Source organism: Poecilia mexicana, unplaced genomic scaffold (assembly GCF_051168715.1).
Source record: "Poecilia mexicana isolate PSO_F unplaced genomic scaffold, ASM5116871v1 scaffold_2, whole genome shotgun sequence".
In the NCBI taxonomy this organism is placed as follows: Eukaryota; Metazoa; Chordata; class Actinopteri; order Cyprinodontiformes; family Poeciliidae; genus Poecilia; species Poecilia mexicana.
The window spans coordinates 32,911,963-32,939,247 of record NW_028263371.1 but is presented as its reverse complement, the minus strand read 5'-3'; the positions used below and the strand labels follow the sequence as shown (position 1 = coordinate 32,939,247).

Genomic DNA, 27,285 nt, shown 5'->3' with positions numbered 1-27,285 from the left:
TTCCAAGGACTGTGTGTGTCTTTGAGTTTCTTCAGATAATGGTCTGGTGTGTGTTTTAACAGGAACTAAATAGTATGGACTGCAGGTTAATTGGACCATTAGCAGCTTGAAGGATTCCAGTCTGAAATTTTGAATAGCCTGCCAAACAGTCCAAACATGCCTGAATGGTGAACATCTAAACGGACGCTTGATGACATGGAGAAGCAGCAGTTAAGAGAGGTTCGGCACGGCAGGGGGTGGAGGGGTATATTGGTGGACTATCTCAGAAATGTATGGAGTGTTTGAACTAGAGTCAGGGTCAGGGTATTTTTAGTTCTCGTGCATGTACATACCTCCAGACGCAATGTGCCACCTGCTGGATCCTGTCAGCTGTTGAATTACGGTATATATGGGGCGGATACCCCAAGGTATGACTCCTGAGACCTTTGCTTTGGGCCTCAGGAGTCATACATGCCTCCCATGCTTATGGGAGGCTGTTTCATTTCATTCCTCCCATAAATCTACCCAAACTAAAAACAAAATGGCCAGCAAAGAAAAGAAGTGCGCAAAGAAAAAATACCGACCATTTCTTGAGAAAGTCCTCAAATAGATCCTGGTTGACCGTTGGTGGTAAATGAGAAATTGTATTCAACTTTATGGATGTTGAAAGCTGCTCTGTAGTCCCTTAATATCCCCAACAATGGCGGCCACAGCTGCTCTTATCCACTAAACCAAGGTTCGTATTGCAGCAGCTGGGCCCTCTTCTGTGGAAGACTAATTTTATCCTATTTTATTATCCAGTTCATAAAGCCATATGAAGGCCAAGCTATTAATTTCAAATGTTTGAAATGTTGGTTTGACATTCACATTTCAAAGGGTTCTTTCCTCCAAAACTCTGTGATAAAAAGGAAACTATGTGAGTGACAAGCAGTCGTCCTTGTGGTCGAAGCAATCGAAATGGCGGAACAATAAAAGCCCAGACCAAGGTTATAGACACCTTGCACAGAGAGCTCTAACTCTGCTTTTGTGCATATGTGTGTGTTGTCTGCACAGATTATATTATTTTAATGATCCAGTGCAACTTTGGCCCGTGGGATGTAAGGGGGGGCTGGGGGGGGCAGATCTCCTTCTTTTGTTGCTCAGCAACGACGCTGAATGTACAGTAAACAAGTTCAACGGGGGTTCGTGCGTTTGCTGCTGCCAGGTCGCTTTTAACTCCACTAGGAGCTTTTAGGCACTGGACAAAGCCTGCAGTGTGAAACACACTCCAGCCTCTAATTTTGGACGAGGTGGAGTTTAGGTTTAGATTAGCAGTTTGCTGATAAAACAACACAGCCAAATGTTTGTCTAGTGCTCAATGCTTAACTTATTATTCATAAGTAAGAATAGGGGCAGTGGTTGCGACCTGCTTAGTTACTTTGTCTTTTATAATTACAACAATTTTGGGATAAAATTTATGGATACAATATGCGTGTTGCAGCCTTATTGAGACTTTATTTGTCTGCAACTGATGCAGGTATCAGTTGCAATGTTAGTAAATTTATCAAAAGTAACTGAACTAAAAGGTCTTTCTTCCTATCGGCTGTACTTTAACTGTTCCTCTAAGGCCCTAAACAACATTTAACAGTTCAATTTTTAATCTACATGATTCAGTAATTGACTTTTTGTGAATTGAAATATTGACATTCTTTTAGATTTGTGCTTATACATGCCACATGTGTTGAATTCTATATCATCATACCAACCAACCGATCAAGCAAACATGGCAACTAACAAACCAAATGACCTGTCAACCAACCACCAATATACGGCCAATATACCACTAATATACTAACCAACCAATAAATTAACTAACCATATTACTGACCACTTCACTAAACTATCTGCAATAGTCCAAGTTTAGTTTTTATTTTCTGCCCCTACTGCAGTTACTTAACACAATCAATGAGGTTAGAACTTGAAAGAATGGTGTACTTCTCTACATACAGTCAGTTTTTTCTCCTCCAGTGTTGAGAGGAAAAGTGTAATCTCTTATCCAAATCTGATCCTATGCTTGTTTTAGATTTATTCTACACTAACCCTAATCTTGTCTACATATTTGTAGATTGTAGATGAGGTGGCACTAGAATAGTTTACACTTTCTTTATTTCCACCATCTAAATTGCATTCCCAGGTGATAGTGGTGAAATGACAAGTAATCTTTGCCACAAAATGCCTTCAGAATCTAAGCGCTGCCAAAAATAATGAATAAAGTGAAGATTGAGAGTGTAAGGTCATACTGGACACCATTCAATTACATAAACAAAAGGAAAGAAACCCATTAATATAACAGTCTCCATCTAGAAGTCTAGATGACTCAACTTTGATCTGTTCAAATCAAACGTTACAGTGGACCCACATTGAACGTAAATGTCAACGAGTGTTTTAGACATTTATGTACAATAAAACTAGTTTGCATTAGTTATGAGACATAAGCAGCTGAGGAGCAAACATCTCACTATCCCTAAACTGTTGAGACTGACTGGGGTGGGAAGCACCTGAACATGGCAGCCATTGACAAACAAAAGAGGTTGTTCCCTTGTCAGCTCCACAAAGACACATGTGATGCGGCATGATGAGCTGTTTCATTGTCTCTGCTCGTCCATTGTTTCCCTGCATCGCAGATAGAAAGTTTGGCAGGGAACCGGACTGTGTCCTGCCACCTGCTTTCACATCCGAAACAAACACGGAGGGCCGGCCCGAGCTGCTGGATGATTTCCAGTCCAGCTGTTGGTTCTGAAGGCTTGTGGGAGGACGGTGAGTGGGGCCGACAGTCAGGAGCCTCCCTTTTCGAGCTCCGCTCTGTCATTTGTCTTGCATGGGCACAAATTAACCTGAAATAGCAGCTTCTGTGCATAAAACATATGCAGAAAAATTGATTTGTGAAAGCACAACCACAAGATAGTTTCAGCTCGCTTTGGGAAACAACCGACAGCCCTTATCAAAGGGAGAGAAAGTCGTTTTTTGCTATCTGTCCCCCATCTTCCCTCTCTCAATAAAATTCCATGTTTATCATAGAGTTTGTTGATGGAGCAGTTTCTGTGCTCCCCTCCTCCTTCCACATGATTTACAGAGCCAACATTTTCTACCGCCTCAGGCTGTTTACCTTTTTTATTTTATCAAAAGCCACTGTATTTTATTCATCTACGGCAGTCTTACAGCTAGGTTCTCCCATCTGTTGTTGGAATGTTTCAAATCATCCACGGTAATGCAGAGGGAATTGATGTCAACTAGAGGTGGGGAACACAATTGCGACACTGTCAGGGCAATGACTGAAACTGGCCATTGAGTCAAAATCACTTTTTTAAACAAGACATTGTCCAGATTTGTGGCACCATAAGAAGTACAAGGTTAGAGTGAGAGGTCAGAGGACGATGGGTAGATAGCTGATATAATCAAAAGTCACAACAATGATATATGGAATACTATCTCTGGAAACACACTTTGTCAGGCCCTAAGGTAGACTGCCTGCAGCAGCAGAACAGAAAACTGAGAATGCTCACCAAAATTAGACAATTTCATTTGGGAAAAAAAAGTATTTTTGTTAAACGTTCAGTATTGCCAAATGTGGACGAATTCAGCACCATCATCCAGTCCATGGATGCGAGGCGTTGCATTAGCATCCAAGTTTCCTAGATCTCAGTCCAGTTGAGAATCCATCTAAAATGGGTTGAACAAACAAGTCCAACCACTAAAGTGCTCACCTCACAACCTACAGCTGCTAACATCTGAATGCCAGAAACCACAGCGGCCCTTCATGGGTCGAGTGGAGTCCATCGCTTGACAGTTTGTGGCTGTTTGAGCAGTAAAATGGGGATCAGATTTAGGTTGATGGTCATAATGTTATGACTGATTGGTATATATTAAATTGTACTGGGCATCTGTCGTGATGTTTGGACTTTTGAAAGCAGATCAAATGCGGGATATTCTGACAATCCAGTTACAGCCCTGTCAGTTCAGTAAACTTATGTACCAAACAAAACGCCGCTGTTTTCCATTTCAACACATGTAGAATGTTAATGTGTGGACTCAAGTGTGCTTTTCAGCATTTGGTAGTGCAAGTTTAAAAAGTGACACAAAACAGAGAGGACTTCTAGCTAGTTGTGAACCCGAGGTTTCCTATTTAGATTCTACTGGGTAAAATGTGAACTGAACCCAGCGATGAGGTTCTACTACATTGAACTTAAGTAATGATCTGAAATAACTTTAAGTCAGATTTAAGTCTCAAAGGTGGACTTTTGGTAAAGTCCACCTCTACTTATCTGTAACATTCAATATGAAACTCTCCATTGCCATATAGCAGACATCAGAAATTCCTCCCAGGCTTTGGAGTTACATTTTGACCCCAATTGCATAAAAAACAACTCTTTCCCAATATGAAGCCAAGAAACTTTGTCTTAAATCATTGATTTGACGGGTGTTCCTTTCAATAAACCCAACCTAAAGACTGAGTTTTATCTTGTCCTTCTCATCCTAAATGATCTGTTGTGTGTTTTTTATTAGTATGGACGTCCAGTCGTTCCGTTTTCCTTTGACCTCTCTGCTTACTGTCACTTGACATTTTTATGCCATGTTGATTGTCATTGAAAGTGGCATTCAGGCCCATGAGTATTCTTACTCTATATTAATTTCTCTTGAAAGCATCTGTTGGTCGATATATTGTTCTTCTGTTGCCTTATTTGTATTCAGGCCATAGAAGTTGACAGTGACACCATACTGTTGCTCTGTAAAGTAATCCAATGATTTTACTACTAGTGGTTGAGGCCAGTGAAACACACCACCGCTCTATTCATCCCTGGGGGGGGAATAAGCAGACATCAGTCATGTCGAGGAGACTGTGGCCTGGGTTTGCACAGATCTTATCTACAAATTGCTATTGCCTCCACCTGCAACGCCGGCGCGAGATTGTCTCTGGAAACACGTGTTTGGACAGTGTTGGGTAGTTCCTGCCGTTTAGTCGAGGACGGGGATCGAGTGATGGGGTCATGCCTTCCCCAAGTACTTACCTGTCATTAGGAGCAGATCAGCAGTGATACAAAGGAAGATACCACATCACGGCGGCTGCAAACAATTTAATCCCTTTTCCGTGCTTCGCATCTGATCGGATGACAAATGGCGAAAATACGGCGCGCATGTTGGGTGGTGTTTGCTTTTTTTTTTTCCCAGCCGCGTAGGTGTTTGCATTTTGTGCTTTTGTCTGAGAAATGTCATTGGGGCATGCTGATATTTGTGCTGTTTGTTTTTCGGCTCTTGTCTTTGGTCGCGCACAAGCAGTGCCACGCTGGGTCGTGCCAGGAGGACATGCGCAGGCTCATTTTTTATCCCTTTCCTCCGGTCGCCTCAGTCGAGCGGGAGGCTTTGTCACCAGCTATCTGCCTGCCAGCGCCTGATATTGTTATTCCAAGGTACAGGCCGGTTAACATTTCTCTTGTCACTGCTGCATCTCCTCCACAACCCAGCATGGCAAAAAAAGCTGAAGGAGGAAGGAGGGGTGCCTATGCTGCCTCTGTTTTCCCTTTTTCTTTTTCCTGACGGCCTGCAAAAACTGTGGGGGAAAAAAAAAACCTTGTCATTCAAGGTTGGTGTTAGGGTTAGCCCTTATGTTATCTAAGCATCTCTGCTTCGTCTCAGCAGATTCTACTTGCGTGAGATGTAAAAATCCACAGAAACGTTTGATGTCACGCCTGATTCCAATGACAAAATACAGCTCAAACATCTTTGATTTTCTAGGCCAATATTAAGCAATCAGAACCCTGCTGAGAGTCCTCTGTCAGCACTGTCCAACAGGAAATCCTCCTATCAGCCAGGACCAGGCGAGACACCTGATAAATACCTGTATTCATCAACGAATGTGGTATTTATAAATATCATTTCCCGCAGTGATGAATGCCACTGATGAGGCGGACTCACGCTGAGTGATTAGGCAATTAGCGTTAACACTTGGACACGACGGAAGCTGTAGGCGTCTGCCAGATGCGCGGTTCCCACCGGACCTTTTCTGAGCCGATGATGGGGCTTTTACTGTGTGCATATTCCTCAGGTTTATTTACCCTGCGAGAGGCTGCCAGTCTTTTGCTCCGCTCGGCTGGGAGCAGCTCGTAACTCAGGCAGTCTATCAAATCAATGTGAGGCGTATTGAGCGCTGATTTAGGACGGTAATTAGGGATGCAAGTCGTTTTCATTACTAGGGGATAGGGGAGGGCTGGCACCCAAAAGGAAGGGTAATGAATCTTTTCTGGTTCTCATCAAGGGTCTTCAGCACCCAGAGGGACACTCATTGGCCTCTACATTGGTGTTCCCCCTTTTATGTCACACCTACAGTTTATGGCCTCAGTACAATAAGTAGGATGCTGAACTGTGAGGAACCTTTGTCAGGACGTTGTCAGGTCCAAAGATTTTGCATAGAACTTAGGAGTTTGTGCCTACAGATTTGTTTGTCTGGAAGCTTTTGAGAAATTTCCTTCACTCTTTGTGTTTCTTTGCTGTCCTTTTTGTCACAAAGCTATTTATTGTCTGGTAGTCTTAGCTATAGAAGTTTATATTGACTAGCACTCATTTTCTGCCAGTTTTGAGCAAGCGCTGCACTGTCAGGACAGTCTGAGATATGGACTACGATACAGCATGACTTCGTAGTGCACATCTGATTCAGAGGCGGTCCTGACGTTTGTGGGACAGTCTTGAATCTCCTGAAGCTTTCTTCACCTTTGAGTTCCTGATGTTTAGTTTTATTTAACTTTTTCTTTGCTAGATTTCTTTGCAGTATCGTGAATGTAAATGCTGGGAACTTTCCGTCAGAGGTGATTAATACAATTAGTTGTCAGGAGTAGAGTTCAGTCAGAACAGTAAGTCATAGACAAATTGTCTATGGATTTCTGTTTGTTAGCCACTGCTTAGCCATAGCTGTGCTCTTAAACAGAACTAGAAAAAGACCCGATGCCTTGGATGGAACAAAATGCCTCCAACTTGATTCATGGTGGAGCTTGATAAATCTGACCCCATATTTTATATTTAAAATAACATTTTCTTGAGTCTTCTGCTGTTCTTCATTGTATTTCTTGCATAATATGTTGGATTCTTCCTCTACAAAAGTGATTTTTTTGCTGCCCCTCTTATCACAAGTGCCTTGCCCAATAATATTAACCTCACCTTACATACGAATGCAACGTATGAACCTCTCACCTTAAAGGTCTTGATGATCCCTGTAATGTTTAACTTTATTATCTTTTTCCTAATTTTGAGGCAATTTTCATTGTAAGGCTGTAGGCTTTTCTGTCGAGATGTCCATTGAAAACACAAAGAAAATGGTTTGAAGAGGCTGTTCCCCTTTTTACGGTCGTCAGAAATATCTTAAGCATCCTTTAAAATAGACTTTTGTTCCAACGTAAGCTCTTGAAGTTAATAAACTCTTTGCAAAGGACTAAATTAATCACTTTAAATTAATAAGCTTCCAGGCAGAATATCATTTAAAGCAGAACGAGGAAGTATAAATGATCAGCTGAGTGTGAATGTGCTTCGTCGCAGCCGCTGACACTTCCCTCAAAACATTAAGTGATTATTTATGAAGAGACTGGTAAATAAAATTACATTTACAAGCTAGCAACATGAAAATTCTAATGGCTTCCAGATGATGGAAAATCTAGCGTGAAACCGCTCAGCCGCAACTGAAATACGATCATTTAAACGGTGGGAGAAAACGCAGTAAAAAAAGGCATCCGCTCATATTCAGCAGAGGTTGAGACTCTTGAAGTTGGACTGACACATGTTGTGTTTTCTGTTGTCCGTTTGTTGTAAAGAGGTTCATTTTGACATTTAGAAAAAGAAAAGGGGAGCACTTATGAGTGTCACCACAGATCTCATACTCGAGTTACAAATGGCCGCTGAAAACGAAAAGTCCTTGGAAAGTTTAATGGTTGCTTGTATCTATTTAATGTTGTTGTCATGACCTACAGAGCTCACGCAACGTAGCAAAAGAGTCGTTGCTTTCATTTTGCTGTTCTATTGATAAATCATCAAACTTTTCAAATGAATTTCAATTGGTTTTGTAACTTTTAGATTATCCGCAGGGTTAATATTAGTGCAGATTTCTATTATCAGTCTTTTATTTACTCACTTATTGTGCTTTGTTTTGATTCTAAATGAAAGCATGTTAGAAATAAGCTCAAGAAAATTGAGTTTATATTGACTAGCACTCAAATAAAAACAAATATGATATAACAACATCATATCATATCAGCTAATAATTTGGTTTGACTCACTTTAGGTTCAGGCAGTTGTTTTTAATTTATTAATTTAGCTGACAAGTTATGTTAAAGTTATGTAAAGCATGTTTTCAAAACTGTATAAATCATTATATAATCTAATTTGAAAAGGTCTTTAATTAACCTGTAGAAAATATGCAAATGTCTTGGGAACAAATTTATTCCAATTGTTCAAAGAAAGTAACTGGAACAAATAAGGATGCTGTCACAATTTTACTGTGTTATTGTTTTAGATCAGTAGTTCTTAACCTTTTTTGAGGTACCGAACCTCCCAGTTTCATATGCGCATTCACTGAACCCTTCTGATAAATACAATATCGCCTGCGCAGCTGGAAACTGTTAAGGGGGGGGCGGGGGGGGTTGCGTGCTCCTCCGCAGCACTGATTGGCTAAGCAATGTAACGTGATCCTCTGCAGCTGCAAGGTAAAGTGTGTCTTTACCTCCACGGCAGAGACTCCGCCCAACCCCTGAGACCGACTCATCGAACCCCTGGGGTTCGATCAAACCCAGGTTAAGAACCACTGCTTTAGATATTTAGATAATTTAAAAAATACTGACATGTAAATTATTGTCAAAAGTGTTATTGTTGGCTTGGAAACAATCCCACGACATTTAAACAATGGTTAAGTGAAGTTTTAATGTACAACTCTTCCATCTTCCTCCAGCAGCTAGCTGCGCTGTGTTGCTAAAGGTACCTTGTTTTGAAACGGAATCACGAGTTTAGATTGGATTTCAGCTGTGAAACAAACTACTTATATCCTTTATCTCAACTTTACTGGAAACAGGATTTGCATTATCATAAGCTCATATGAACAAATGCAGCATTTTTTAGCAGCTAACTTTGTCCTAATGCTAAGTGAACCGCAACATATTTATTGAGTTGAAAATATTAAGTGAACAACGTCTTTAAAATATTTTTTTGCTTTCTAACACTTTTTTCTGTAGTTAAGTGAATGTGTAATGCTTTATGTTCCTGTATTTTTCTACAATGCGCTAACGGGAGCTTAGCAACTGTTTTTTTTCTCTGCTACATATTGAATACATGACTGATTTTCTCAAATTGTTAAAATTTCTTTTTAATATAAAACAGTAAAGTTCTTTAACATTCGAATGCAAGCTAACAAACCCTAAAAAAAAAATCTAAAGTACCCATGTTTTGCCAGTAGGTGGCAACATTGCTGAATAAAAAATCGGCATCTCAAGTAAGGACAAAAGTCGTACATTTTTTAAATTTTATTTTTGTTTGTTTTAAACAATTTAACGCTTTAAATAAACCATGTCTAGATGTTACTGTTTCTGCTCAATATAAAACTCAGCGGTGGTGGGCAAACAGACAGTTGGCTGATTGGTGGATGGGATGACATACCAGCACCTTGCAGTCTCTGCGATCAGTATTCATTGAAGCTTTTCTCTCGTCATGTGAGATCCATTAATTCAGTTTGACTCTGGCTCCGACAGAGGAATCTTATTTGTAAGTACATTGGAGCCGGCCGCTCAGTGTCCGAACTGCTCTTGTACCAACATTGAAATTTCACACTTCGCTGCCCGTTCCTTTTCCCCTCCCGAATAATGAGCAGCTCATAGTCCTTATCTGTAAGTGACGTTTCCATTGGGTGATTTAGCCTCAGATGTTGCTATCTTTGGACCGAGGGAGTGTGACCTGTTTGACCCTCTGCAGGCGAAAAAAAAAAAAAAAAGAGAGGAAAATCTTCATTGGTTCAGCCAAGCGTTGCTAAGACGATTACCCTTTTCCTCCTTTTTGATTTCTGCTCATCATTGTTCCCCCTTCATCTCAGAAGCGCTGCTGTAACCTTAAAAAGGAAATCATCTGCAATCTGTCTGTTTAAATTATCTTTTCAAGAATGAAAGACGTTCGTTCTTGTTTGAGGTGTCTTTTTTTCATTTGAATGCCTTGTGTGAGAAAGTCTGTGTCCAAAACTTTAAACTTAACTTTACCCTGCTCTGATAGTTGGTCTAAAAGTGGGTAACCACTATGGAAGACACATAAAACAGCTTTAATCTGGGCTTTTTTTTTTTTTACTAGAGGAACTTTTTGCTCCTTATCTGACACGAGCAAAGAAAAATCGTCTTGCAGAACATAATATAGCGATTTAGTTGATCTGTTGAGGTCTTTGAGCTTTGCAGCAATGTTGGGCCAATTGCTGTGAGGAGAAAAGTAGGCATTCGATGACCCCTACATAATGGTATAATGCCAGTAATTATGACAGCTGAGGATGGACATGGAGTTAATGGAGCCACCACATCAAAACACACAAACAGTGAAGCCCGCTGTGCCAGCTCATCTAAGTCAAGGCGGTTGCCAGAAATAGCCCTGATTGGGCCCTAAATAATTCAGTGTCATTTTTTTTCTCCCTCTACCCTGCTTCCTCCAAAAAGAACCGGGGGAGCAATTGATGAGAGCGGGTGAATATTTAATGGCCTGGGAGTCTTCTCGGACAAACCGGGGGCCTTCGGTTGACAAGATCCAAGGAATCAAACGGCGAAGAGTGCGAGGGAAGGGACGTCGCTCAGCGAGGGGCAACACAAACAGAGAGGGAAGACGGCAGCAAGCAGAGGCAGATCTGCACCACGTAGCTACCAGGTCCTCAAGCATTTAAGCGTCTGATTAAAAGTTCAACGCAAGTGTTTGATTGCCCTTGCAAACAACTTCGCAGGAGCACTTCTTGGCTGAATGTCATTTTGATTGTTAACAGATGGGTGTTTTATAAGAGGCTTTACATTTTTCCAGTACAAATGGTCTTTTTGGTGCTTTCAAACCAGCAGGAATGTGACAGAGAACACTTTGTCGCTTCACTTTCTTCTTGAACTTTTAAGGGCAATTTCCCAGTAGATGTGATGTGAGCCACATGTCATTGGACAATGCTGGATCAGAGCGTGCACAACATGGTTTCCATGATCCGGCTTGTTCAGTGACGATCTCCATAAAATCTGTGAGGCCTTCAGAGAAATGCCTGATTGAAAATAATTAGTTGATTTCTGTGAGCAATCAGTTTTACCACATCAAGGTGTCAAATTAAAAGGGGGTAGAATGCATTTATACTGTAACCAAAGCTACCATTGTGTTTCTTTAAATTCCCATACTTACTAACCTCCATGTAGAGTTCTGTTGCCATGCCATGTGACGGCTGCCCTCTAACAGCTACAACTTTGAAGCATAATAAAAAAACCTAGATATTTTTGACATTTAATCTGTTGCTTTGCTTCTCAATGTGAAACCGGACGAGGAAGCCAATTAAGCTAACTAATAAACCACATGTCGAACCTGGTAACTGATTGACTGGCGTTCAATCCGCCCACAGATTGCAGCTGATTTGAGCAGTGGTTCCATTACCCTCCACCCGCATGAAACCAGGGGGAAAAAACCAGGCAAGAGGTGAAATTAAATATTCCGTCCTCAGAGCCTTGATATTCATGTATATTCAGCACCGCGAACAGTTTTTGAAAATGAACAATCACAGACGGAAAAGGTCACCGTTGTGCTGAAGTAGTGCATTATGGGAGTGAAATAATTGCTTTTCTCACATTAGTTCCTATTGTAATGAAATTGTGGCAGTGCCCTGACACTGAATGACAGATTATGCCACGGTTCAATCACACAAGTGTGGGTTGTGTGGGGATGGGGGTTTGGGTGTTGGTGCTAGTGGGGGTCAATTGGCTTTTGTTGGGAAGCAAGGCTCTCCCAAGTCTCTACATAAATCATTTGTATCACTTTCAGTCCTTTTTAACTAACGGCACCACTTTCATCAAGGGTTTGTGTCATTGCACTCTAATTGTTTTGAAGTGAGAGCTATTGTCTGAGGAGGGAGAATGAATAGAGCGTAATGATTTGTAATGTGGCATATTTAAAGACACGTAGCAGCGCCGTAGAGGAGTAATTTAGCGTCTTTCTGTTTCCTCTCCCTCTGTCATCTCTCGTCTTTGGTTGGCCTTGCGCACGCTCACCGCGTGCCCGAGCTAAGCGCCTATTTCTTTGGCGGTGCTCAGATCTTTGAAACCCAACTGTGTTAATCACGGTTTATGTGTGGGAGACATCAAACCTCCCTTCACTTTGCCTGCCTCACCTGCTGCGTTAACACACACCGAGCACACACGCCAGCCTCTGAAGGGCACCTTCACCGGAGCCCCTTTCATTTACAAGGCAGACGATGGGCGATCACTTATCCGCTGTGGTTTCTTTCCATATAACACGGACAGTTTTTACACCTCTCAAATCTGCTCAGCGGGTTTTCTGGACTGCCTGGCCTCTCGCGCCGTCGTCTCTGCGACTGAAGCCTCGGCAAGCAATGGCCCCAAGGGTATCGACCGACAATGCAAAATGCTGTGGTCACAATCAGACTAAAAACAGACTCTGTAGAAGCTTAGGCAATTACTTTTTCTCACCTGATGTATCAGCGCTGGCATTGTTTGGTCTGTGTTTCATTAGATTCTCTTAAAAAAAAAAAGAGGGTGGTGCAGAGAGTTCCCGTCGATGCTGACGTTCCTTCATGATCTCGGCAGTTGCAAACCACAGTGTCAGTGGAGTGTTGGGTGGCGTCTATGAGGCGTGAAATTGATTCTGAATCTAGGAAAACGTTAAAGGACAATTTATTACCAACAGTCCAGATTTCTTCTGTGCCTTGCGATGTACAGAGCTGTAAAAAAAGTATTTGCCTACTTAAAATGTTATGTTCTTTTTCTTTTTTCCTCTGACACTTGTTTAATGTTTAACTTTAATATCAAAAATAACTTTGAGTAAGTATAATTTATACACTGGAGGATTAGAGTGGTCTGTTTAAGGTCCTGCCATGGCATCTCAATCGGAATCAGGTCCAGACTTTGACTGGACCTTTCCATTCTGTTTGGTTCTTTTTTAGCTGTGAAGAGGTGGACTTGCTGTTGTAGTCTTTACCTTAAGATCACAAACTGAAGGCCGGATTTATGGTTCTGTCAGTTATGGTAAAACAACACGGTTCTGAACAGAATCATTTGAGAACAGAGGAAATGCTTGGTCCTCTTACCAATCATACAGCATAGAGGTGGGTGGGATGTCTTGACTGGACCAGCTCACCTTCACATGATCCAACATGTGAAGGTGTGGACTGAAGCAGAAATGGAACAATGTGACATGACGATGACTATTGACTGTGTGTGTCTTTTGGGAACGTTCAACTTTTAAATGACTGGATGGGAATCAGAAAATAAAAAGTCCTGAGCTGCAAAAAGCCCCACCAAATTGGAAATCAATTAAAGAACTGAATCATATTCATAATTAGTTCATAATAACTGCAGCTACAATAATATTATAGTCTTCCAAACTGTTTTTTTTGTATGGATTGTCTTAAAAACTGAGAAAATGTGTGTTGTTTGTTAGGTGTCCATTGGGATCGGGTGCAAATTCACATCTCAAAGAGGTTCGATGTTGGTTTAGTCTACAAAATTCAGATTCCAAACTAAAAATGAGCGAGAAAGCAGCCAAACTGTAAAGAAAAACTCTTTCAGAAAGCCTCCAAAGCTGTAGGTTAAGACCAAAGGACTACACCAAAGTCTAAGTTGATGGAAACAAAATAGAAAGTAAAGAACCACTCAAGACTTTTAGCTTTCTTCTAAGGTTTTTTTTTCTGATTGTGGCAGACATTTCAAGCCTGGCCTGGGGCTTAACCATGAGTTGGAACAAAACTGAAGTCTTACAGTATTTACAGTGCGTGTTTATCTTCAGTCATCTTAAGCTAGAAGTCGAGCAAGGACTTACACAGCAATGCCAGCAAGCCAGTATATTTCTTCGCACCTCTGCAGAGGTGCTGTGATCTATGTGGAACCTCATCCAAACCCATTTTCACTGTTTACACACATTGACCTTTCTGCTAATTGCTTTTATGATGATGAATGGAGGAAGGTGACGGTGAGAAGGCGGAAGGAAGCGTCTCTTTTCCAGCGCCGCTTGACTCAGACATCCTCGCCGGGTTTTCTTTATGCTGATCACAGCTTTCACAATTAGACAAACTGTGATAACGCCGTTTATGCAGCGGGGAGATCCATAGCAATTATGCTTGGAGGGCGTTTGTGTGCTGCGGGACGGCGGCGCCGCTTATCCCTCACACAGACACCCAGCAGCAGACTGTTTGGGAGCGTTGTAGGGCTGGAGGCTGCTGGACACTTTCTGGGCTCTGGAAGTGAGAATAAGCCAAATTGCTTTATTTTTCTTTATTCCAGAGAAAGTACCCCTAGTCCAGTCCTTCTATGGTCCTTTTCTTGACTAAAGCAACTGAGGGGGCATTACTGCCATTTGTTTTGCCGACTCTTCTTAATGTTGTATCATTGTCTCCTTAATTTGTCTCCCTCATGAAACATGTACACGTGTGTTTAGCTGTTTCTTGTTCCTAAACTAAGACATAAAAAGAGTGTTGCTTTTAGAAAGTACTTCTTTGTTGGAGATTCTGTGTTTAGCTGTTTTTCCTGGACTGAGGCATTAGTGAACTATTTGCTGGAATTAATTTTGCTCTTTTATTTCCTTATTTCTATTTCTTGCTCAGTGCTTTTGTGCTTAACTTTTAATGGTAACACTTTATTTGAATGGGTGTGCATAAGACTGACATAATACTGTGAAAAACATGATACAACAGCTGTTATGAGTCTTCATGAATGTTTACAACTACTGCCATGAAGTGTCATTCAGTAAATAATGACACATTAATGCAAAGTTGACTCTTTCAATGGACTTTAAATGCAAGTTTTAGTACAACTTTGCATTAAAAATGTCATTATTTACCAAATGACATTTCATGATAACATTTGTAAATATTCATGAAGACTCCTTCATGTTCATGACAGGTGTTATGCCATGTTTATAACAGTATGATGTCTTAAACATGGCACACTCCTTCAAATAAAATGTTGCCCCTTTAATTTTCTGTTTTGCTGGCAGAAATGATTTTATCTCCTGGTTTAGTTCTTCTTCGTTAGCTGTATCCATTTCTCAGACTAAAGCATTGATGAAGCTGTTTTTAAATTCTTTTTTTGTTCTCAGACAGTTTTATTTTCTTCGGAAAGTACTTCAGACATATATTTTTATAATCATCTTCTAACATTGAGCCATTACTGACATGAATAGTGAACCATGGCTCATTGTTTAGCTGTGTCTCTTTCTTTATATTGCTGTCTGTTATTGGTTTTCTTATGAAGGACAGTTCTGTGGTCAGCTGTCTCTCTCCGGTAATAGCCTTTAAGGAAATAATTTAATGTCTATAGAAAGTGCTCCCGTTTCTCTTAAAACTCCAAGTAAACATATTAGGTTTACTACACTGTACAAACTGGGACTGACTTTCCTGACCTTTCTTTGTTTTGTAGATAAGTGAATTACTAATAAACTATTGACATCTGGTCTGTTTTATCTTCTGATTACCTCAGCTACTTTCTGTAGAAACAAGCTGCCACTGTCACATCCTCAGATAGACAGCAGGGTTTGTCATTCTCTTCAATGAAGTAGAAATAGATCAATACTCTACTGCGCACTTATAAAGGTGCTAGTCTTCATGAGGGCAGTTATTAGTGCTTTCTGTGCTTTTCCAGATAATCCTGTTTCCTTAAGGGCCCTGCCCGTTGATGAGGATTGACACATCCTGCTTCTCACTCTTCCTTTCATCCGCTTCCTTGGTGCATACTCACGTCCGGAGTGGCTAGGTCAGCTTGCGTCTTGGCAAAAACCAGAAGTATGTTTGCTGTTTTGTTGACAGGATGCACAGCTCTGCTGCTTCCCTCCACTGATCAGATTTCTCTTGATTTTAGAAGATTCTTAAAGACAGAATTGATATGTTCCACTCCAGTGATGAAAATACAACTGATTCAAAGGGTATTTCCTGTTTCCAGTAGTACAGAGTGGAAGGGATTTGCCATGTTTGACCCATTTATCCCTGAAAGAGCACAAGGAGATTAAAAATGTGTCATATTCCTGGTGAGAGATGACAGAAATGCACGTTCTTTACACATTATTTTTTTTAATAGAAAGATAGAATGCTGTTGCTACCTGTTATTCTAAGGCTGCCTTCCTAGTCCTGTTCAGTCCTCTAGTCCGTTTGACTTTCTTGCCCGGTTCATATGGTGAGGTGTGAATGCGGAATCGAACTCTGGTCCGCCTGTAAACCTCAATCTGGGTTCAGTTGACATGAACGCTGGTATGGTTCATGTTGGAAGTGTGGGTTTAACCCTTGTGCATGCGAGGACTGAGGCAAATGATACAAGTGATACAGGTGTGGGGTCAGTTGGACCCCATTTGTAAACACAAGGGTTAAATGTTATCCTTTAGATTGTACTAACGGTGTGTTCACACCCAATGCGTTTTGAGCATGATGCGTGTTTGGTTTACATTCAAAGCCTATTTTGAGGCACATCGAGGACCCGTTGCGATGCATCTCATGATTTGAACCGTTTTGAGCGTTTGACGCGTCAAGAGTATCCAACGCATCCAACGGAAAACGACGACTGGAGCTGATGCTTTGGACTCAATGTTCCTCCACATAGACTTTGAATGTAAGCCAGACACGCAAAACTCTTGATGTAGAGCAAAATGTCCAGAGTCTGCATTCAAAGTGCACATGCGTCAAACTTGAGGCTTTGGACGCATTTTTGATGCACTTAACTTGTTTGGTGTGAACCGTAATGATGATACCAATAAACCCCAAAACAGTCAATCTGTACCAGCTGATCTCCAGTAAAAGCCTTTAAAGAAATAATTTAATGTCTATAGAAAGCTCCCATCCAGACATCATTCAGAGGTTGCTAAATACTCTGGATCCTGGTTTCCTGAACATAACAATAAGCTTACTGTACTACAGTGGCCTTCACCTTCCCCAGATCTCAATCCAGCAGAACATATTTGAGATACTGCAGGATTGGCATCCACTAATTAGAAAAAACATTGACAGATTGGTTGATCAGGAAGCCCGAAACCACATTTCAGCTCGATATTTCTGTCTGGACAGCCAGTGCATATTCCAGGGTTCTGTTTTGTCGCCGTTTTGCTGCCACATGTTTTCCCCATCCATCCTGCAGTGGCATTTGGCAGCTGCTCGGTCGCCCGTTTGCCGCTGCTCTCCGCTGTAACTCTCACACCGTCTGTCTCAGGTTGATGCACTGCTCCCAGATGTGGATGTTCGTGCCTCTGCAGTTATTTTGTTAGTAAAACTGAGTTAATTAGAAGCAACAAACTCAGTAATACGTGTGAGTGTGTAACATCTTCAGGGCTAGTGATGAAATGTTGAGAGATTGCGCGTTCGACAGCTGGGCCTTTTTACATTTCCATATATCTTTTCTCGCTCGTCTTGCTGAGAAACGGCAAACTTCTCCCTCTCTCTTGTTTCCTCTCGCTGTCTTTCATTGTGGTCCAGCACATTGATGTTACAGATATGAATCCCTATCCGGCAGCAATCCGCCTGATCTCCAGTTTGATACATCACAAGCAACGACTCTCTCTTTTCTCGTTCCAGCAGCAATAAAATACAATATTCCCTTTAACATGCCCGCAGACACTTTTTCTGCCCTTCATGTGATATTCGGCAGATAAAACCAATCTTTATTCCCATAAAGTGCGAGCTCTAGAGTTGTTCCTCCTTATTTCCTGCAGAGTACTGAATGTTATCCAATGAGACATCAGAATATTTCCTCAAATCAATGTTATGTCATACCTGATCTGCAGCTAACGGACCATGGGTTTTTGTGCCTCACTGGGCAATGGAAGTTATCATCTGATTAGTATTTTGTCAACTTCCAATGGGCAAAATTTGGTAAATGTGAAGCCTGTTGTGTCGGAGATCTCAGTCTTTAGATGCAGGACAAATACCCAATAGCCTCAGCTAATGATGCAACGATCTCTTCAGAAAGGAATCCTCCAGGAAAGCCTGGTTAATTGCCCTGGTGCCCGTTCTGGTTGTAAGTTTACAGAAAGAACAAAAGGATCTAAGAAGGCGGCTCTCATGACCGAATCAGGGATCTCGTAATCTCCGGCACAAGGAAAGCGGAAACTCTCCCTCTGGTGGGAAACGAGAAACCAGAGTCACGCCTTTGTTAGCCGCTGCTCTCTGACCCCGTCTGATGAAACCGAGGTTTGAATTTCCTAATGAGAAATCGATGGGAGCGAGGCAGGAACCCCGAGGCCCCCCTGGCCTTGTTCCTCCATTTATCCAGCTCTGACTTTCCCTTCAGCTTCTTAAAGCTTTCCACCCATTGTGATAAACATCTTCCGATTTTCGAAATATACTTATTTTTCAGCCGAAGAAGACACGGCCCTTTAAGGGGTTGCCAGTGTGTTTATGTCTGTGAGTTTGAAATCTGTTTACTATATGTCTGAGCGTAGCTGGGATGATGATCTGTCGATCTGAACCCCGCTCTCTGATGTATTCCTGGACTGAAAGCTCAAAGTTTCTTGAGAGAAAACTGCTTTTACTGGAACAAATCAGCATCCTGAGAGGGGAGGAACTGTCAAAAGAAACGCTTCTTGTCCTCACATCGCATCGCAACCTCATCTTCAGCTTTTAGCTCGTCTTTAGCGATCAAAACATGCAAAAAGAAAGTGTCCGGAATATTTGTGTTTGACAAATCTGAGTTGAAACAGCCCTAGGTTGACAAACAAATTTAATATCCACCCTGTATTTACACCTCATGCTGCAACACCGTCTGCAGGACTCACCCTTGAGGGGTATTAATTATGGATTCTACAACCCTGACACGATGATCAGTCTCTTCTTTCTTGTCTTCTCTCCTCTAGGTAAGCCAAGATTCCCTCTTTCCCTGCCTAACAAATGTGGCTGCGGACTCTTCCCTGCAGCAGTCATGAGTAATGTATGGCTTATTTATCATGATTCAAGCTAATTATGGATGAACGTTTTGTGCCATTATTCAACAAACACCGCTGGTTCGTGATTGTGTTTATGGTTGATTGGAATCAAATTAAATCCCTGTTTGCTGCTAGATGACGAACGTGGAAGAGGAATGATTAGTGGAAGGTTCTCTGTCTTCCTTCATGCAAAATTGAGGATTAGGCCATTTCCTTTATTTTATGGGGATTACATGCTTTTCAATGAACTGAGAATTTGACAGCATTAAAGTTGGAATAGGTATAAATTTGCTTTAAATGATTCATAAAGAGTGGCTCCATTGGCATTCATTAACACAGTATGTAAAAATGTTAGAAAAAGCGAAGGTCATATCGAGCTGATGGTCGATAATATAAACCACAGAGAGGTTGCTAAGATAAAAAGCTGAAGTTTAGCACTGGTTATATATTTATATGTCATTACTGTAACACAAATGAACCAGATGATGTCCTGGAACTCAGTGTTACATGTTTTACTGCCTGAGAAATTTTCAAAGATGAAAATTCACTATTATTATTATTATTACATCTGTTAAAACAAAATCGCATAATGAGGCAGAGTTGAATATTCCTGTGGTCATTTCTGGCCTGTTTCAGATAAAATACATAACATGTTGTTTTTGCTGCTTGCAGCATTTTTTCTTTTGCTTCACATTCCTATGGCTGCAGTGTTATTTTTATGCATGTGTTTGTATGTGTTGAAGTTTGCAACATGCATATGTTTGCAATGTGTTTCACGTCTGGCTGCATGTTTGCACCAGACAGCAAATATCACTCGTATGGGTCCCCTTTGTGACTGCAAACAGGATAGGCTGCTGTTTATTTCAACGTTCTATGAAATAGTTGTTAGTACTTATTGGTGTTATCTTTTTAATAAGTTATTTGAAACCTTGGTTATTTTCACATTAGACGTATTAAATAATTCATGATATTTCTTCTTTGGAAATATCATTAATCGTTAGTCACAATAACTCTTATACATTACTTTAAAGATTGTTTATTTTGCTACTCTACCCTTAACATATGGTAAATATTAGCTTAGCCATGTTTCATATGTCTTCTTTTGTTGTTGTTCTTACATAATTCTTTTTTAATGTAAAGCACTTTCAGTACCGTAGCGGTTTTTGAAATGTGGTATAGAAATAAAGTTGATAGATTGATAATGAAATCCATAAATATTTGAGACCTCCTCTAAAGCATCTGATAACTTCCTATTTTAATAGGTATGTGAAAACCTACCTTAATATGCATTAATACACTCAGTGGAAACTCACAAACTAACGCCTGTTCTCTCTCAGCTTCTGTCTTGGAGGTTCAGCCAATGAGATAGGCTGCTTTGCTGACATCAGCCAATAGCGTATCAAGTAGCATCATTTCTAAATACTGCAGCTTCCCAAGGTGCAATTTTCTTGGAATATTTTAGAAATGCTTTACGAAAATCTCCACAGGGTGATTTTGCATGATTATGTGATTACTGAACCACAAACTCATATGGGTCCACTTTCGATTAAAAAGAGAGGTCGGTGAACTGCTCTCCTACAGCAGCATTTTAAAAGCTCTTTGTACTTTTAGACACTTGTAAAATTTCCAGTTAACACATTTTATCTTTATTTAACAGGGGAAGGTTTGTGGGAGGGCTGGAGTACCAGCCAGACCAGGCAGTTTTTAAAGGTTGCCTTAAGCCCACAATTAGCAAAGCAACACCCCTGGGGCTCCACGAGCCACTGAATAATATCTAGCTTAGAGTCAAGGACAAGATGCCCAACAGAGGGAGAATGGACATTAATGGATGCAGTCTGTGAGTAAACTGATTCAAATCTGACCTGTCTCTGGTGCTTCAATGTGAAAAAAATTTCGACTTAAACTTTGTTACAACATGAAACGAGTTAAAAATATAGCAGTTTACGGGATAAAGGTAATGTATAATTAACATTTCTCACGGCGTAAAACATTTGCAAACTATTTCATCATGTTTTTGTTTTTTTTATTACATTGACAGAGTAAACATCAGTTCTAAAGCAGCATCTGGCAAAAACCAGAAAACCACCAGTCAGATTCCTGGCACATGCAGCAACATTCCTACTAATTGACCCAAAAGAATGTATTTATTTATTTATTTATTTATTTATTTATTTATTTTTTCCTCCAACATTTCCCAAACAGTAATCACACCAATCAGAAACACGCTCTTTATATGACAAACACATGGACCTGTTTCCATATTCCTCAGCAAATGGACTGACCCCGTCCTCCCCATGTTTCCATCAGCAATTAATTAATACCTGACAAACATTTAAACCTTGCTGCTGCCTCTGATTTTTTTGCCTAATTGCCGAGCCGTTCGACTTGATAGATGCGTGCACGGGCACACCGAAGCATGCTTGCTGTAATTTTACCGACAGCTGCTGTGTGGTTTATTTAGAGGTGATTAAATACTCAGAAAGAAGCGTCAGCTCCGGCCTGCCGTCTCTATCCGCCGCGAAGCTCTCGGCTGATCTGAGTGAATCTCAGAGTTTTGAGCAAATCCTCAGTGGAGATGTTCATCTAAACAGTTCCTCTCTAAATGTTCACTGCACCACTTCTGCATTTAATGAGGCTCCCAGCTAAATTTTATAGCTGGAGCAATTTTTGAATATTTGGGAACCTATAAAGATTTTTTTTTCCAACCAAGCCAGGTTTCAGATACTTCCTTTCACCCGATCTACACAGGTTATCGTTGAAAATTACAAGAGACGAGCTCAAGCCAAGCCACGCTTTCATGTGTACTTAAAAAAAAAAAAAGTACGTGTAAACACATCGCCTGCAGAGCAGCTGAAACTGAGAGAATAACTAAGCGGAATATTTAATTCATACGCCGACTTTACCAGCAGTCTTTGAACATCGCTTTGTAGCTCTCGGATGGAGACGCGCCAACCCTGAGCTTGTGGCCGATGAGTGCTTCTCAATGCCAGAGTGGCCTTTTTCTTTCCAGTTTGCTCCTCTGAATTGACTGTAAGTGCACATTGTGTTTTCTTTTTGCCTGCAGGCTCTAAAGACTGCAGTCCCTCATACACAGCTCACAGCAAAAAGTGTTCAGATTACAACATTTTTACGTGTGCCTTTTTTCTCTTCAGGTATGCGCTTCACTGAGGCTCGCTCCGCGCCTCCAGGGAGGGCCGTTATTCTCATTCAGCCGGGGTTACAGATCTGGGCCAGGATCGAGCATCTGAACGAGTTGAAAACGATCCCCTTTGGTTGTTTTCTGGTCCAGTGTTTCTGCAGCTTTTATGCTTCGTTTCTGCTAGATTTGTTGATTTCATAACTTTAAAGTTTTCGCTCTCCCGATGTCCGTTTTATTGTCAAAAAATCTGTAAATATGACTTCTTGAGCTTAGTGGTGTAGCCGTACATCTGCAAAGATGAGTTATTGGTCCATCTAAAGCTTTGTGGTAGTCTTTGTGAGAAAGTGTTTCAGTGAATTGTGGGATCAAATAATCAAAAATGGTTGCATTCTAATGGATGAATTAATTTTATTGTCTATCTTCTGAAGATCTGAAAATTTTTTCTTTCCATAGACATTATTACATTCCTAACTAATGGATAGTTGTGACACTATCAAAACTGATTTTCTTAATGCCAATCTTTCAGACTGATACTTGAGTACCAATGAATGGAGGCCATTGTTAATTTGGGAATAGTGGTAAATCTGCTACTGGCTGCAGTGTTTGCTGTCTGTCCCTGTATACTAGTGTGTTGAAAAATATGCAACGTTCGTTTAAATGTGACGATATAAAAGGGATTTTGTGGAACGTAAAGTCTTGTCATGTATTCGAAACCCAGACACTTCTGATGCCTTCCTGTTGTGAATAGTGTGTGTGTATTGGCATGAAGTGTGTGGAAATCAGTGTGTTGCTGGTTCAGGATATTAACTTTTCATTTTCTCAGTTAATGACCTGTAGGTGCCCCCTAGTGGTCAGATAATTATTAGCACAAGTAATCACTGAATAGACCAACCTTGAATTTCACTGTTAGTTTCAAGCATCCTGCATGCTGAGGAGTGAATCTCTGCAGCGAAATCAAAGATCACCACATCTTTGGTTTTATCAGGTCATTGTTGGGATATTTGAGTAGCAGTTGTTCAAAGGCTGGCGAGGAAACATTTTCATATACTAACGTACCAGCAGGGGGATGGACATGTTTTACTGCGTACATCCATAAGACTCTTGTCTTCTCAACACTCACATCTGAAATCCTGGATCAAATCTTTGAACTGCATTAAATAAATGTAGTAGATGAACTCAGCCGTTTAATCTGTATTTTAGTTTCATCTCCTTCTTGCCGGTTTTAATCGAATACAGTGGAAGGCAATCAATATTTGCTCTGAATTACTAACATTACCATATTTTTAAGCTGTCTGATTTTTGTAGATCATTTCATGAAGTTAATTACAACTCTTCCTAACAGACACTAAGCTCAAATTAAATGAAAATCCTGCCACATGGTATGCTTACTTTTGTTTTAAATATTTGCCACAAATAACATCTTCTTTGAGAGCCTGAACCTCTGTCATGAATGTTTAATGATGGTGATTCATGGTGTATATATGATGTTTGCGAGCCTTCAGCATCAAACACAGGCTCTCCTTCATGAATCTCTGGATTACCAGTTTTTTTCCCCCCTCCTCTTCGTCTTCTGAAAACGAAGTCCGCAGAGATAAAGATGCAGAAATTCTGCAGACTGCAGAACTAATGCACATGTTTCTTTTCCAAGAGGCTTTGCGATGCAGCGGCTAAGATGCGGAGATTTTTAATAGTTTATGACTTTTTAGGATTGAATCCGCGAGGACGTGGTGCGGCAGTTGGGGGATCAATTTGAGGGAAATGTCTTGGACCAACACATCTCACAGGCTTAACGGTTAGGAGCTACAGAATCTTGTAGTCGCATGTCTAAATGTAAATGTTCTTCCGGTGAACGAGAGTTTTCTAGTCAGATGAAACCAAATCTGGACTTTCTGGATTTCATGCAGAATCCTTTGCCAGCAACGCATCGTCCTGCGGTAAAGCATGGTGGTGGCAGCATCATGATGTTTACAACCATCATAGCATTGACTTCAAATGGATCTCCTGTCACTTCATAATTATTCACTACTTTGTGTTTGTCTGTAGATCTGCCACAATGATACATTTTGTGGGACGATAAATTCTCCCGTAAATTATCGCAGTAAACGATAATATCTTTGCTTTGGGACCATTTTCAAATAATATATTGATATTGGTGTAATCATGCAAGCGTTCCTTCTCAAAAACTTAATAAATTTAAATTTTGCAGTGTGCAATAGACAAATATCCAGAATAAACCCCAATAACCAAAAGAAATCAAAAGCACGCACAACCAAACCCGTAAATAAAGTAGATTATAATGTCTGTAAACCAAATTTCCCTTCCAAAAATATTAATCATAATGGAAATGGTCAAAGTCAGTTCAATTTATCATGTGATTAATTGATTAATTGCAGATTTGTCTCACATAAAACCCCAATAAAACACATTTGAGTCTTTAGTATGGAAATCTGGTGGAAATGGTTTCACGAGGCATAAAACCAACTTAATCGTCCTCACACCTGAATCATCAGATAGGGAGGTTTTCCTATAGTTCTCCTGCTTGTGAGCTCTAGTGTCTTAAATCATCAAATCTAGACGATAACCGTTTATTTCTTACATATTTTGAATAGTTGTAAAACATGCTGTAAATTTTCACGAAAGCCGATGGAAATAGATTTTAAAAAATCTTGTTTGCTTCGTTGAAAACACATTTGGTGAAAACATGTCAAGCATGTTCGTGTTCTCAAAGAAGTGCTTGCCGATTCTCTTTGAGCCTCCAATGACCCCTCATCGAGCCTCCAAACTACACACACACGCACACACACACACACACACACACACATACATACACACACACACGCACAAATGATGTTTTCGCAGTTCGTTACCCCAAAGCTTCCGTATAAAATATAAAAGATGTCCCCCATGACGCCGCAACTCGGAGCCATGTCTAGAAATCAAAACACATCAAGGAGCTAAATCCCATGTTCCAACCGCTTGGTAGTTTCACAGAAATCAAGAGCGGCACGCTTCAGACATAATAAAAAAAAAAAAAAGTAAAAGAAAGGGGGGATACATTTCCTGTCTTTGACAGTTGCAGTGTGGTGTACATTAATTCAAAGCCAAAGAGAGGAAGAGCAGGATTTAAAGCTCCAGCCCCAACATAATAAAGGTTTGAAGTATGAGGAGTACAGATGCTGGAAAGAGAGAAAAAAATAAAACCAAGACGGAGTAAAAAGGAGAGAAATAATACGAAAGAAGACATTTTTTACTATTCTCATTCTATCCTAATCTAAGGCTCCCGTGGCAGAGAGGAACACGGCGCGTGTGGAGAATGGCTGATGAGTCCTCAATCAGGGTTGCACAGGCAGATTCCTCGACTCAACCCAGGAATGTTGGGAAAAGCATCAGTTTGAGGGTGACAGCGGTGAACTTTTGACCCCTGCTTCCAGCGATGGGCTCTAAGAGAGATTAGAGGGACCCATAAATCCTCTTCCCACTGGGTGAAATACCCCAAGAAGTCAGTGGACCTCATACATTTTCTAAGTCATTCTACATCAACATTAGTGTTTTAAAATTATTTTTTTTCATTCTTAATTCCTTAATATAATGTATTTTATGATTTACATAGACTTCCTTATGACAGTTTTAAAATTAGTCTTCTTCAGCTGGGTAAACTCAACTTCCTGCGAATTTGAAAGTCTGCTGTGAAACGTATTTCATCACTTCCTGCCAGATTCATTCATCTAGTGATTATCTCACCACTTGGGGGCACTAAAACGCAGAGAGACGGTTAGTTGATCCTTTCATGGACGGCGTGTAGAAGTAACATCCCTGGTTCTGACTCAGCAGAACACTGGGAATTTCAGCATAGACAAATTTTTAATCTTTTACAACACTTGCTTCTAAACATGGCAGTTGTGGTGGTATTGTTTTCATCATTCTCTTTGTGGTGTGAATCATTAAGATTTTTTCCCATGTAGTACTATTTGCATAGTTGCAAAATTTCAGAGGTTTTACAAAATTTGTTGAGCACAGACATTGTGTGCCAAGTTATGACTTTTCCAAACTGACAGATGCCAATGAACGTATTCCTCTTTTGTTTCTGTATTTCTTGAGACGTGTTGCTGTGAGATCTTGTACACTACTTCATGTTGTGGAATGGATTCTACTTAAATGACTTCTTGTTTCTAGCGTGTTTAATCTGGGGCCGTGGGGAGGTAAAACCTGTATCCTCTCACAGAAGCACTCATAAATAAAAGCCGCCGTACTATTTTTGTGACGTTTCAAAAGCTCAGTTTCATCTTTATCTGCCGGTTTGGATACGATAAACACACATTTTCAGCAGATCCCCTTTTCTCTCTCGTCCCTCTCCCTCTCTTCTTCGCCTCGGATGTTTCCTCCCCAGTGGGCATCCGCTACATCCGCTCATAAAAGAACAAGTGTGCTTGTCCGTATCTTTGACAGCCCCAGCCCAGACCCACAGACAGCGCTACACTTGTCACGTTCGCCTCACTTGATGCAGTCCCCCGATGCAGACAGCCCTAAAAATGTTTTCCCCCCTCTAACCTCCCAAAACACACCAGACACATTGGCTCACTCCACTGCTGTAAAACCAAACGTTTCACTCAAAGCCACGTGATTTGAAGTGTCTAATATGTGGATAGTAGGTAAATTTTGGCGGGGGAAGTGAATGTTTGTGCTGTAACTTCACATCTCATCCAGGGAGACTGAAGCAGACGTGTGATGTGCCAGCCATGCCCGTCGCCTCTTTTTCCATCTTTTTTTCCTTCCCATTTCTTCACAGCCTTAACTGCAGAGTGATGAACACCCCCACCACCCACGCCCCCCTCTCTAATGTCTCTCTGTCTTAGCCTTCACTGCTCCTCAGCACCATAATAATCGCCGCCTTCCCTCACTCAGCCCCTTCTCCTTTGCAAGGTCACTCCTCTCCCTTTGTGTTACCTCCAGAGTCGCACTCAGAAAGCCTCATTCCCCATCAGTTATGAGGCTTTTGTAAATATTTAGTGCAGGCATTTGCAAGAGCACCTCATCATTTTCATTCT

General features: G+C 40.8%; 1 protein-coding gene across 1 annotated transcript in view; it reads left to right on the top strand.

The window, feature by feature from the left end:
- The first annotated feature begins 388 nt into the window (after positions 1-388).
- LOC148160774 (receptor tyrosine-protein kinase erbB-4-like) overlaps positions 389-27,285 on the top strand; it is a 109,810-nt gene continuing 82,913 nt past the window's right edge. Inside the window, exon 1 of the mRNA XM_088008199.1 lies at positions 389-407. Within this exon, the coding sequence (XP_087864325.1) occupies positions 389-407 (19 nt within the window). The remainder of the gene's footprint in view (positions 408-27,285) is intronic.